Below are 14,542 nucleotides of genomic sequence, written 5' to 3' on the forward strand. Positions count from 1 at the left end.
AATAAATAAACAGAGACATGGGAAATATATGCCTCTATGTAGCCTATTTGTTTGTTTATTATATTAATGAATATATTAATGATATGTTATATTTTGCTTCTAATCTATAGCATTCCATTTTTATCTTTGCATCATCTCTAATGCTGTGGTAGGCTTAGCTATAAGGGAACATGAACTGCTGGGCAGATAACGTTATTCACAGTCCTGTGGGATAAGGGATAGAGGGAGGGAGGAGGGGGACAGAAAGGGGGGCAGGCAGAGCCAGGGGGGGGGGGGGGAAGAGAGAGAGAGAGAGAGAGAGAGAGAGAGAGAGAGAGAGTACACGTACATAAATTATCCCAGACAGGAGACATGCTCAAACAAACTGACCCAGAAATGTGAGAGTTTTCTCTAATCCCACTCTGCAGAAACCTGACCACAAACTCTCGCGATGTCTCGCGTGCTGCTCCGCTCAGAAAACATCCTGCTCGTGCACAGGGTTGCCATGTCTGATTTTTATAAGCGACTTTGGGCTTCTTTTTCTGTAAAGTTGCTTGTAAAAATTGGTAGTTGCAGGTTGCGTTTTTTTGGGCTTGTTTCTAAACTGTACTTGTTTATTTAGGCTAGCTTCCAAAATGTGTAATTATTATTTAAACCAGTGGTTCTCAAATATTTTCATGAAAACGTGTTGTGCCAGGGAGCCCTGTACCAGATGTGTGTTGTTAGAATGTTTGAAAAATATTCCACATTTTCTTTCAAGAGTTTTTGAAAATAGTAGATCTACAAGCTCACAACGCGTTGCGTTTTGAGCTCGGCAGATCGGCTATTTTCAAATAGCCAATAAAATGCTCATGTGGCCTAGTTGCTTCTTTTGGGCTTGTTTTCCTAGACCCGGTTGCTTGTTTCTCTCTCAAAACCTGGCAACACTGACACACTCACACTCACACTCACACACACACACACACACACACCTCGCACGTTACGCACACACACACCTACACACATCCACACACACGAGCTCAGCTGACGCGGCGAGGAGGAAAGCTGGCGGGCCCCGAAGAAGAGGTGAGATTGTCCTGTCTTTGGTCGTTATCATTAATTATCATTTATAAGTGAATTATTTGACAGAGATATCTATGACATGAACCCTGGTCCCTGTGTGGACACAGGTCTGCTGCCTGGACAGATAATCACTCTGTAGCCACATGATAAAAGCATGGACTGTCCGGAAGCTTGTTGTTCTCCTCCAGTTAGATACATATAGGTATAGGCATAACATTAATTAAGCAATTAAATGCACAAGTTTGTACATTGATTGAAATAATAACACGTTCTTCTCGTTCGGAAGAACAGTTCGTTCCGAAGCGAGGAGCTGCTCCACCACGGTGCAGCTCCCTGTGAAAGGCTACATTGTATCAGCTAGAGGAGCAGAGCAGACAGCTTGGCATCCGTTACTATACGGGCTGAGAGGACTATATTATTATTATGATCTATCTGTGTCTGGGTGATGGCACTCAACTGTTATATGGGTTTTATCTTCTGTTTTTACTGCTAGTTTGACTGTGTGTTGTTTTTTGATAAGTTGCTGTCTAGCTTTGTGACTGATACGCGGCCACAGAGCGGGTTTGTTGCTGTGAAGAGAGAGTGAGACAGAGAGGTGAAGTGTGTAGAGGAGGGGAATACCAACGCTCGCCCCAAAACACCTTCGCCCCGGGCCGGGGCAAATGTGGCAGTATTCACCTGGTATTCCTAAACGTAACCTCACGTAAACTATGCCTAAAGCTAAACCTAACCTTATTCCTAAACGTAACCTCAGTAAAACAGTGCCAAAACCTAACCTTCCTAAACTTAACCTCAGTAAAACTATGCCTAACCCTTAGCTGTAGTATACAACCCTCGTAGACGTATTTATGATTCTGACGTCTTCAAGAAGACGTCAGAATCATAAATGCGTCTACGAGGGTTGTATACTACAGCAGCTAGCCTAACCCTAAACATAGTTATTTCTAACCGGCTTATCCTCAGTGAAACAAATACAAGAATACAAGAACCATATGGTCCGCGAATGGGGGCAAGCGTGTTTAGGGGCGAGTTGTCCGGTTACCCTTGGCATCCGTCACTATACGGCCAACCGCCAGAGAGAGGACTATATTATGATCTGTCTGTGTCTGGGTGATCCTGTGCCACCGTTGGCACTCAACAGTTTTTATGGCTTTATCTTCTGTTTTTACAGCAAGTTTGACTTTGACTGTGTCGTTTTTTTAGTCTATCTTAGCTTTGTGACTGATACGCGGCCACGGAGCGGATTTGTTGCTGTGAAGACTGAAGAGAGTGAGACAGAGAGGTGAAGAGAGTGAGACAGAGAGGTGAAGAGAGTGAGACAGAGAGGTGAAGAGAGTGAGACAGAGAGGTGAAGAGAGTGAGACAGAGAGGTGAAGTGTAGCCAAGTGTGTACAGGAGGGGACTGGTGTTGATTTTCAAAACTACTCTAGGCAAAATATGGAAATAATAATATAAAGAATGTTGCGTGAGAGTTGAAATGTAGTTAAGTCTGTGGAATGGAAACATGTAGCTCTTTTAAACAGAGGGGGGAAAACTACAACAAGTTATATTTACCATGCAGTATCTCGAAAGCCTACTGTATTATTTATTTTTTCTTTGTAAGAATGTAGTTAATTTGATGATTAGCCTGTACAATAGCATAGGGCTGGCTGCAGGATGCATGCATGCAGGTCTAGTGGGAACCTAAACCTTTAGGCACCTCAACGTTGAACGCACTCGACTGTTCTAGTTGTTCTATTATTCGCATTTACCCACATTGTTATTATATAGGCATTACTGATGATTAATATATAAAAAATCTTATTGGTTAAATATCATCCCCACAATATTGTCACAATATTGAGTTGAAAGTTATTTTGGTCAAAAATATCACGATATTTGATCTTATCAATATCATCCCAACCACTATAGTGTGTCTTTCTGTTTTATTTGATACAGTCTGCTGTAAGCAAGCAGATAAGGTACCCAACATCTGACTGCCACTGACTCGTCTTCAATCTGTCCTCCTGGCAGGCATTACCTTGTTACATACAAGCGACACTACAAACCCGTCTTTGTTAAAAGGCTCTAAAAGCCAAAATGTGGTGAAACTGGCGACAGGGCGCTGTGTGTCTAAGGCAAGGGAAAGGGAGCCTTTGTTAATCCGGGGGGGAAATTCCGTTTCAGCTTCACCCAGCTGACGGCTGCTCAGATGGTCATGATGAGCGCTCTGGGGGGGGGGGGGGGGGGGCTGTTAGGGGTTAAGTGTCTTGCTCAGGGACACTTCGACGCGACAGAAATGGGCGGGCCGTGAGGCAAACCGATGACCTTCTGCTTACCAGACGCCGGCCTCTCTACCCACTAGCCATGGCCGGCCCAAGAAGTACAGGAAAGGCTAGTCTCGTAAAGCCACCAACCAGACGATCAGAGATCTCCACCTACTGATACGTCTGCAGTGCTAACATCTAAATTAAATATACTGTACGGGCTAAAACCGGGTGGAAACAATTCTGAAATGTAAAGAATAACAGCATTACAGAAGAACCAATCCAAAGACTTTAGGGCAGTCCTTCATGGACCAGGATTGGCTATGGGTTTGTTTGTTAGCGCTGTTCAAAACCATGCATTGAATTTAGATGACCATCTCTGATTGTCTGGCTGCACTAGGCAAAGGCTGATTTATTCTGAAAATAGCAGATCTACAAGCTCACAGCATGTCGCCACAGTGCGACGCACCGGGAGACAGGCGCGTGTAGATTGACTATTCTCGTGCTCAACACCGCTGTACGCCACACACAATACGCTGTGCAGTGGAAAAAGCTTTGGGGGAGGTAGGGTACAGAGGCTATGATTTATGATGCATAGAGTTCCCCAGCATGCAGGCATTTGACAGCTACCTGCGAGTTTACAGCTGGGAGTGGGACTCAGGTCAACTCCCATGAGGATGGGAGAAAAAGACCGCCGCCTCAGCCAAAAACTCAGTCGTCCAATTTGCTGCCAGGCGAGGCTGCCTCAGCCTACTTAACAAGCTGTTTTCATTAACCTGAGGAAAAACTGTCTCTCACTGGAACCTTGCTCACATTATAAGCATTTCCTGTCCTTTGCCTAACTCTGTGTGTGTGTGTGTGTGTGTGTGTGTGTGTGTGTGTGTGATTTCTGCAACATGATTTGTGTCAGCAGCAGTAACATATCTACATACATAAAGTCATTTGAGCTGAGTCATATCTCATATCTAATTAACCCATCTGTGTCATTTAAAATTGCTGCGTTGGCCATTAAAAAATAGCAGGGGTGGGAGGTGTAACATACACTTTTTTTGTATGCTTTTATCTTATTGACCTTGTATGCGATTTGAAAAATACCAATAAAGAAACTTTGAAAAAAAAGAGAGCAGATATTATACAAGCTCACAGCGCGTCAATTTGTGCCGCGCTGCGAGCTTGTACATCTGCTATTTTTGAACATTTTTGAAAAATCTTGTAAGTGTGAGAACTGCTGATTTAGAAGGCATTTTGCGGAATCGGCCTCAGGTCTTAATGGATTAATGGCACCTTTTTTCATCTGACCACTGAAGGCCTTATAATCTGTATACATTATAGGAACATGTGCTGTGTAGGTTTTCCCAGCATGCTCAGCCTGACTGCTCTGTCTGTGTGTATTACTTTGTGTCTGCAGGGAGCTGCTGTCATGGAGCAGAGGTGAGAAGAATTAACCCCCGGCTGGCCAGTGCAGTACAGTACACTCCACAACGCTGTGTGACACCATGATGAATGAACCCATTCCCGCATGAGACCCTGTCGCTGTCGCAACGCTCCTCTGTCTGGCCATCCATCTGTCGCCATGGTGACCCCGTAGAGGACTCTGCTATCTTGAACCTGTTACCATGGCGATGACGTAGAGCAACCCACAGCACCCTTGTCGTCACCTCCAATCTGTTACCATGGTGACTCTATAGCGCAACCTGGGGGGGAACGATTGCAATCGGTTGCTATGGCGACCCTGTAGCGAGACCAAGCCAGCACCGTCCCTTCACAACTACAACAGTGTGGCATGTCATGGAGGTGTTGTAGCACATAATCAAGCCCTTCTCCCCTCCCCACACCCCTACTTCTTCTGGGAAAAAACGCCTGTCACCATGGTAGGGCTGGGCAATTAACCCCAAATATATCCAAACCCATATTTAGAACCAATAACCGACTTAATCTTGCTCATGTAGGTTAATCGAATAATCGAGAAGCAGGTTATTTTTTTAAGTTTAAAATTTGTATTTCTTGTACATCAACTTATCAACAAACAAATGTTATATAATCGACGAAATTGATTAGTCTGATTAACCCTGTAACCCTGTATTAGACTTAATTGTACAATGGTGGCCTATGGAAATAGCGAAAATAGCCGATCTACAAGCTCACAACGCGTCGCACCGCGACGTGTTGTGAGCTTGTAGATCTGCTATTTTCACTTGAACAATCGTTCATTAGTCGTAATCGTGTTCTAAAAGTTTGAAACAATCGTCATTTATTGATTTGAAGTCATATCGCACCAGCCCCTAACGCCATGGGGACGTCCAGACTGTTCCGTATCTTCCTGCTCCTGGGCTCTGCCTTCATGATCCTCCTGATCATCATTTACTGGGACGACGTTGCTGCCTCGCACCTCTACCTGCACACCCCCATCTCCCCGGGCCCCAAGACCCCGCACACCCCTCAGCAGCAGCAGCAGCAGCCCCTGGCCCAGACTTCCAGGACGCCCTCCTTCCTGTCCGACATCGATGCCTTCGTCAACCAATTCCTCGAGCCGGGGACCGGCGAGCCCACAGAAACCGCTCCTGCCGACAGCGCCAACCAGTCGGAGCGGGCGGAAGAGCGCTACGTGCCGCGGCGCGAGTGGAAGATCCACCTGACGCCAGTGGCAGCCGAGCTCCGCGAGAGACAGGTTAGATTCTAGTTATAAACGTGATTATTATTAATGAACAGTCACCTTTCATGTGCATTACACGAGCCCATAACTAACTGTGTTGATGTCATGCCTATTATTATTGTTGTTGTTGATGTTGATTAGGTGGTAGAGGTACATTATGTTTCGACCATTGACGAAAAATAAATATATCGTTGTTGTCAGGCGGAAACCTTTGTATGTCTAAAACCGTTACTTTTCAGGAAATGGAAAAAATAACCTGTGTTCCAATGAATGCAATGTAGTTATTATTTAGTCATAAGCTCTTGTTAATAATGTTAATCAGTCAAATATTTATAAAACCCACAGACAGACCACTTTGAACGTGGAATCCCTATTTTGGGCATGGCGAAAACTGTCAAAATGTTGTCAAAACAAATTGCATCTACACACTCACAACGTGTTGTGAGCTTGTCGATCGGGTATTTTCGCTACTTTTGAGCAACTTTGTCATGCTGAAGAAGGGCATTCATTTATAAAAACAGCGACAATATGTTAAGTTATGGACAGCTTCAGAGTTGAATTGTAGAGATAACTTCCCTGAACTGAATTGACAGGAGCAGAGACGGCTTCTGCTTAAGGAGATGTGCAGTAACGATGGCTTGGCGTTCCCTGGGAAGAACCGCTCGTTCGATGACATCCCTAACAAGGAACTGGATCACCTTATAGTGGATGACAGGCACGGCATCATCTACTGCTATGTTCCTAAGGTACATGTAGCCCTTATGACAGGGGAAGTTGGTCATTCATCTTAACTGGCAGTGCTGTAGCAATAGGGAAAGCTGCATTAAAAAAAATAACATATTAAAATAAAAGCTCCATGCAATTCATTCCGATGAAGTCTTGTAGACCTCTGCCAAGGCCTAAAAATCTCCAAAGGTTGGCCAGATGGTGGCGCTAAAGGAGAGATCATGGGGTCACTCTTGGGAGCATGAAAGTGCACAGCAGAATTTGTGTCTGTGTGACCTTGGGTTCAGCAGATATACACTTATTTCAAAATTGAAAGTTTGGCCTGATGGTGGTGCTAGGGCGTAACAGGGTCACTAAAATCAATGGATTCTTTCCTTCTTTTTGGGAAGGAAAGAACACTTTTTGAAGCATAGCAAATTTCCTGGCAATCTGACCATTGCTTTTCGAGATCTATTGGTCACAGACAGACAAACAGATGGGCGAAAACATAACTTCTTTGGTAGAGAAAAAAAAAAATCCAATTTAAATAGAAATGCAATAATGACTTTCTCCTCAGTTTTTCTACATTTTTGTTCATTCTTATCATCATCCAGAACACATTCCACTGATGAGAAGTGGATATATATATATCTCCAGCCAGCTGGTTGCTAATTGGCTGAAATCAATACATCAATTGTAACACATTTAAATAAAAGATAATTGGATTGTTTCACGTAATGCAAACATACTGTATACACACACGCACACAAACATTTTAAACGGTTCATAATTTGAAGCCATTATATTGAATCGTTACATACGGTACACATTCTTACAGTTCTTTCAAAAGGAGAGAACATTTACACATACTTAAAGCAGTCCCTGCTACACCGTCTGGCTACCTATTACTGCTTTGACAGGTTGTTTTCTTCCCTCGTTATTTTGGCCTGTTTTTGGGTCTGCACAAAAATACACACATAAACACAAGAACGTTTTAATAGGTATCCAGCAGGCACATACATGTGTGTAAATGCGCACACAAATACATACATATACACACAATCCTACACACATACAGTAATAATGATGAGTGATTGTCTAAAAGATTTGGGTCTTTTAGACCCCAATCACCCCACTTTGAGTGATTGTCTCAAAGTGGGGTCCTGGGACGCTCAGGGTTCCTTGAGGGGGTCCAAATGGACCCTTACATGTCTGTAACTCTGAGAGTGTCAAAATTATGAAACCAAATGGTGGGTTTCATTCGTACACTCAGAGTTATGGGGGTCCTTGAAATAAAAAAAAGGTTTGAGAACCACAGGTCCAAAAACAACCCCACTGTCCCAATGTCTCCCCCAGCGATTGTATCCACCTACTGGGCTCTCACTACCTTGCTCTCTCGTCTATATTCTATAATACTGCAGCTTTCTCCGGAGGGACCCTGATTGCACAAACATATTTCATGCTTGCAGGGCCAATTATCCGTGACCGGTAAACAGCAAAGCATCTGGCTGTCCCATCACAAAGAAAGTAATTGGTTGTATGGATACTGTAGGCCCTGTTTTTAATGGGCCAAATAATGGCCTATAAATTACATTTTAATTGGACGTTGGACACAGTACACTCCACAACACTGTCTGACATCATGATAAAATCACTCCTGCATGAGACCCTGTTGTAAGTCTGTCCTTACATCTATCACCATGGTGACCCCAGAGAGAACTCTGCTATCTTGAACCTGTTACCATGGCAACAGCATTGAACGGCCCAGAGCCCCTCGCCCACTCCAATCTGTTACCATGGTGACTATAGTGCAAACTTAGGGGACTATTGTAATCAGTTGCCATGGGGACCCTGTAGCGAGACCAGCCCAGTGCACCATTCCAAGAACTACAGCATTGTCCCGTGTGACTCTGTGACCTCAGTCATCTATTGGCTCTTTTTGACTACAATGGGTAACCCAGAATTTTCCAGAACCTGAAACTTTCCAGAACCTGTGAAGTCCTGTGAAGATCTTTCATGTAATGTTTCCATTAAACCTCTCCTGAAGGGGGAGGTACGTTATAAAGCAACCCCATAAAAATGGGGAAACAGCCAATCTACAAGCTCACAACAGGGTAAGGTTGTAAGGTTTTGAAAGTAGAAGTTTTGGGGTTCCCGGAACTCAGTGTTAGTACTACCTCCTGTGCAGGATTTTTTTAAATAACATTTGACAAATATGGGCATCTGAACTCACTACATGCATGCAGGCACTAACTTCACAAATTAGTATTTAATGTATCACACATGCAGTTTAAGGCAACTTGCAATATCATTGTCATCAGGACAGGGGAAACAATAAACAAGCTTAGAGAGTTATGTCAAAAAACATCTTTCACTTAATGTCACACCGTTGTCTCGTCACTGAGACACACACACACACACACACACACACACACACACACACACACACACACACACACACACACACACACACACACACACACACACACACACACACACACACACACACACACACACACACACACACGTGCATGCTTGCTGCTAATCCTAAATCCTTAGAACTAAAATGACATCTAAAAGTTTGCGGTCCTACTCCTTGCGCACCATCTACTGTAGGTGGCGTGCAGTAACTGGAAGCGGGTCATGATGGTGCTGAGTGAGAGTCTACTGCAGGAGGGTGCCCCCTACTCAGACCCACTGGCTATCCCCAGAGATCTGGTCCACAACAGCAGCATGCATTTCACCTTCAACAAGTTCTGGAAGCGCTATGGCAAGTTCTCACGCCACCTCATGAAGGTATGTCTTTTCAGAAAGCTTTGACCATTGTACAGCAACACAACGCAGTTCCACAAATGGGTATAGCTGGTCTAATACTAGCGTCAATAAAATAAATAAATATCAATATGTTACATTTATTAAATCACTTATTTGAAGGAAGAATATGTTTCTGTAGCTTAATTACATAACTAAAAAGAGCCCCATTTGACTATCCAGGTTCAAAGTACAGTTGTCACTGAGCTATCAGTCCTTAATTTAAAATAATATGTAAAATGCATAGAATTTCAACCCTGATGACATTACTGTTTTGTCAAGAATAGAGCATCTCATGTGCGCTGCATTTTTACAAATCCTGTCACCCTCTCAATTGCATTCTGTGACGTTTATTTCTCAAAGGTGAAGCTAAAAAAGTACACAAAGTTCCTGTTTGTGCGGGATCCCTTTGTGCGCCTCATCTCTGCCTACCGCAACAAGTTTGAGCTACGCAACGAGGAATTCTACCGCCGCTTCGCTCAGGTCATGCTGCGGCGCTACGCTAACCAGCCGACGCCCCCTGCCTCCGTGGATGATGCGTTCGCCACAGGGCTTCACCCATCCTTTGCCCACTTCATCCAGTATCTCCTGGACCCCCAGACAGAGACGGACATGCCGTTCAATGAGCACTGGCGGCAAGTGTACCGGCTTTGCCACCCCTGCCAGATCCAGTATGACTTTGTGGGCCATTTGGAGTCGGTTGAGGAGGATGCTGAGCAGCTACTGCGTCAGCTGAAGGTAGATAATGTGGTGGAGTTCCCCACGTCGCACAGGAACCTCACAGCCAGCACCTGGTTGGCTGATTGGTTCAGCACTGTGCCCTTAGAGGCCCGGAGGGAACTCTACAAGCTGTATGAGCCTGATTTCAGGCTCTTTGGTTATGACAGACCAGACTCGATCCTTAATGAATGACAAGCACTCCTTGAGAAATGACATCTCCTCCATGCTCAGATGAAAGTGTGGCAAACTGCTTTGTATGTGATTTAAAAAAGAACAAAAGAATGCACATTATTGAGGTCTTTGCACATGAAGTCCAAATGTTACACTTGAAAACTTCAAGTGCGATGAAATAAATAGAAGCTCATGTGTTGCGGATTATTGTTAACTTAAAACCAACTCCAATATTGTCATCCGTCAAAATTACTTTCAGAACAGTTCAGAATAGATTTTATGCATTTTTTCACATCAGTCAACAAGATTGTTGGCGGCTCAGTGGATAATGGATATGACAAAATGCATATATGAACATTTCAGACTTGGTGTTCAAAGACCTTTACAGGAGTGACATCACCCCTTGACGCGGGCTTAGCAGTTGTGTAGTCTAGTCTAATCCAATCTAGTATTCAAAGGGAAACTCTACCTTCTTAAGTATCTGCATTCCTGACTTTGATGTCACACAGAACCATGCCTGTAATTTGTGATGTCACAGGGTTTTTTTTTTGTGGCCAACTGTGATGTTGCACAGGGCCTTTGTAGCTTGGAGTGTTCTTCAGAAATCTCTCCGGTGTGATGTCGCAGATGTCACTTCTACCTGTGACATCACAGAAACATTGTAGCCGTATGTGATGTCAAAAGAGACCCCACCCCTGTGGTTGCGATGCCGCTACTGATGCAGTCGGAACAGGATATAGGGACGTTGTTTTTGTATTTTGGGGCATTTGTTTAACACCACAGTAGTGAATTTGTTTTGAAAGGTAGTTGCACATATTTTAGTTAAGTAACTTATTTGGATGTCTCAGTGCAATGTTTATGTTAAGGTTAAGCATGTAGGCCTAAGGGATTTACTATGTTCAACATTTTTACATGTAAGTGACGGCTGTCAACATTGGAAAGCCTCTATGTAGAGGAAGAGGTATGCTTCTATACCTCATAATCAGATTTAGCATTTATAGTTGCGTAACATTACGCTGCTTTTCCTTAATGAACAACCACATCCAACCAAAAACCTTTTTGCTTCTTGGGTCATCAGTATGTTACATTTCTGTAAAGATAAGTTTACTATTACTACATCAGTAGAATGGTTAATGAGAACATTATAGCAGCTCGTTTTCTTTCATCAGTATTCCAAAGCATGCCGTTAAAGACAATGCCATAGCATCAAGATATGTAGTTCTACTAGGTATGTAAGGAATAGAGTCAGTTAGAGTAGTGGCATTGCCTGGACTGAACTTAAGCACAACAGTTCCGTTGAACTTCAAGGCTGATATATCTGGAGAGCATACTGTAGCTATATTCTTCAGAGGAGAATGAGGGAAAAAAGTTGAGTCTCAACATTCTTTTGTCTTTATTGCAGATGAGTGAAAGCGTCTGTATGTGTTAGCATACAGTTGTTGTTTTTTTTCACCAAAGGGAATATTTTATTTATCATTATTCTCCGTCCTTGTCCCATTGCTTCCATACGGTGTTATAGTTTGGGTATCATTTGTGATAGTCTGTGTGTACGGGTACCATGACTTACCCATTGTGGCAGTGTTTTCAGATGATCGTGGTTAGTTATCTTAGCCAGGTACCCTTGTTACCTTAGCGACAGTGTTTTTCTGTAGTTATTAATGTCGTACGTATTCTGATGTGTAACCATGGGTAACACAACAGCCCAGCTGTCCAGAACCGTCTGCCGAGAGTCAGTGTTTTGCAAGGATGAGATTCGATGCTTCAGCCGAGCGTGTAAAATATACCGCAGACAGCCACTTTAAATGTATTGATTATGTGCATTGATGCTTCACTGCACATGAGCACATATCACTCCATATGTTGGGGGTGTCTTTAGGGGCCAGTTATAGTAGAGTAAGAACAAATGATGTTAGTGCAAAAAACATTAGGCCAGTATTAATGTCAGAATAAGCGGAGTCTTAGGTTGATCAAAGTTTAGGTTCAGAATTAGTGGAGTCATGATTTGAAAGAGGTCAGAGCTTAGAATTTTGCTCAGTCATGGTTAAGTATGTAGCAGTGGGAAGATAAGACAGTGCCTTTGGTTGCTAATGAGACAAAGTTTACACAGCAAAAAAAATAGTATTTTTGTAAGAGAATTTAATTTTCACTTTGATCACCATACAGTGTTTACGTATGATGTATGACCAACAAGGTACAGTATATTTGATATGCCATTGTTCTATTGGGCCTCATGCACCATGTGTGGTTATTTTGTGAGGCCTGGGACATGATAGGGATTACCAGTCTGGAACTCACTGGGGAATATGATTTTTATGACGAGTTTCTCTGTGGACGTTTTCAATATAAAGAGTTTCATTCCTAATCCACAATTGGGCGGAAATTACATCTGAAGAAGAAGGGAATGTCCACACACGATATACTGCTCTCATGTCTTTATTTAACCAACCATCTTGAACAACGTTTTGCCCGTGTAGGGCTTCATCAGGTTGGGAAATGACACGTGCACAGTGTTCCTGCTAGGAAATTATTCCTGATGCGAAAGTATTAGTTATGAGTCAATAATGTCATGTGGAGAATCTCTTCCTAAATGGATGTGTTGCATTCTGGAGTGAAACCTTTCATGTTATTTTTAGCAGGATAATTTGCAGTGGATTCCTCCATGTACCTTACCTTCTAGTTTGCAATTTGATCGTGCACACTGACTGAACCTCTGTGTGAATTGTACTGTATCAGTGATTCCCAACCTGCGGTATTTTTTATTTAAAAAGAATCATAGCGATATCAATAAATAAGAAGTTAAAGTACACTACATTGGTTCCATTGATACAAGCCAATCGATTGATTGATCATTAAAATAAACACGGCCCACCCATCTGGCCGCAAACGGTTTCAAGATTTCCGAGTGATCCAGAAAAGGTTGGGAGCCACTGCCATGGGTCTTGATCTGTGCCACATTGTTGTATGTATGGTGTCCAGGCGTTCCATGTACACTCCATTGTATCAGTGTTGCTGTCCCATTGCCTTTATGCTTTGTTTGATTGATTTTGTAAATGTGCAGAGCACTTTGTAAGCACAGTAGGCTGCCTGCACATGAGATTGTACTTTGACCCATTACAAGCATAATGATACACCAGGAATGGTCAAATCTATACCACTGGACTGGCTCTCCCAAGAGCATCTCATTGACAATAATTCACACAGTGGCAATTTTGCTTTTATGTTACTGTCAGGGGTTGAGACATTTCTTGGATCATTTTTAGCCCATACACAAATATGCAGGGTTTACACTGAGAGTGGAATAACAGTGGGTTACATATTCACCCCCACCGAAAGGTTCCCATTCAAACGGCATGTTTTTCCATCACTGGTGAACCATTATGACTTTTATGTGTTTTCCCGTCAGCACAGCAGATTATAACAGTAATACTTACTGTGTAATGTTAGCAGGCATCACCACCAGCACAACCACACAGATTGCCCTTGTGTATCTATTGGCTTATGGTAGCATAAATATTACCCCAGTGCCTATTGTATTAATGGGAAAGCCAGCATTGAGGTGATATTGGGCCCTTATGGATCAAAAACAAGACAACAGATGAATACCAGGGTTGTTAATTCGTGTTCAAGCTGCGAAGTCATCATAAACCTGATTTATACTTGTTGAATTACGTATAAATTAAACATTAGTTTAATTAGTTTTTCACTTAAAAGAAAACTGACATGAAACCAAATTAACCCTGATGTTAAGCTGACTGGATAGCTTTTGTCCAACTCTAATGTTAATGTTAATGTGAAATGTAAAAATAATGTGTTGATTAGCCTTTGAAGATAAAAACAGATTCTGTGGCTCGGTCAGAAAATGATAACCAAGCATCCAGGAATGGATGTTTGGAGAGTTAACAGATTCATTCAGCAGGGAATCTGCTGTTAAACCAATCCATTTCTCCTCTCATTGAAAGGAAGGTTGCTGGACAGGAACCATTAAATTATTGCAGTGTCATATTTCATACGTATTATGGTGTAATGCTTCATTTGGTCATCATATGAAAGAAATAAAGTTTACTGGGCATGACAGAAGATTTATTGCTCTAATTTTTCATCCTTTGCTTCCTCTGTCCCTCTCTTACCTCTCATCACAATCTGATTCTGTGCAGAATGCTGCACTCTGGTGGACAGAACACTATACTTAAGTGTT

The 14,542-nt window shown here is 42.8% G+C and overlaps 1 protein-coding gene across 1 annotated transcript; it reads left to right on the forward strand.

Annotated features, from left to right (window-relative positions):
* Positions 1-937: 937 nt before the first annotated feature.
* Positions 938-14,487, forward strand: chst12a (carbohydrate (chondroitin 4) sulfotransferase 12a). The gene is made up of 5 exons (XM_080446331.1): positions 938-1,044; positions 4,696-5,955; positions 6,534-6,686; positions 9,262-9,441; positions 9,820-14,487. Exons 2-5 carry the CDS (start codon positions 5,578-5,580, stop codon positions 10,366-10,368), a joined length of 1,260 nt encoding a protein of 419 aa, XP_080302457.1. The 5' UTR covers positions 938-1,044; positions 4,696-5,577; the 3' UTR covers positions 10,369-14,487.
* Positions 14,488-14,542: the final 55 nt, after the last annotated feature.

This window comes from Gymnoscopelus braueri (genome assembly GCF_963280865.1).
Source record: "Gymnoscopelus braueri genome assembly, chromosome: 13".
NCBI lineage: Eukaryota > Metazoa > Chordata > Actinopteri > Myctophiformes > Myctophidae > Gymnoscopelus > Gymnoscopelus braueri.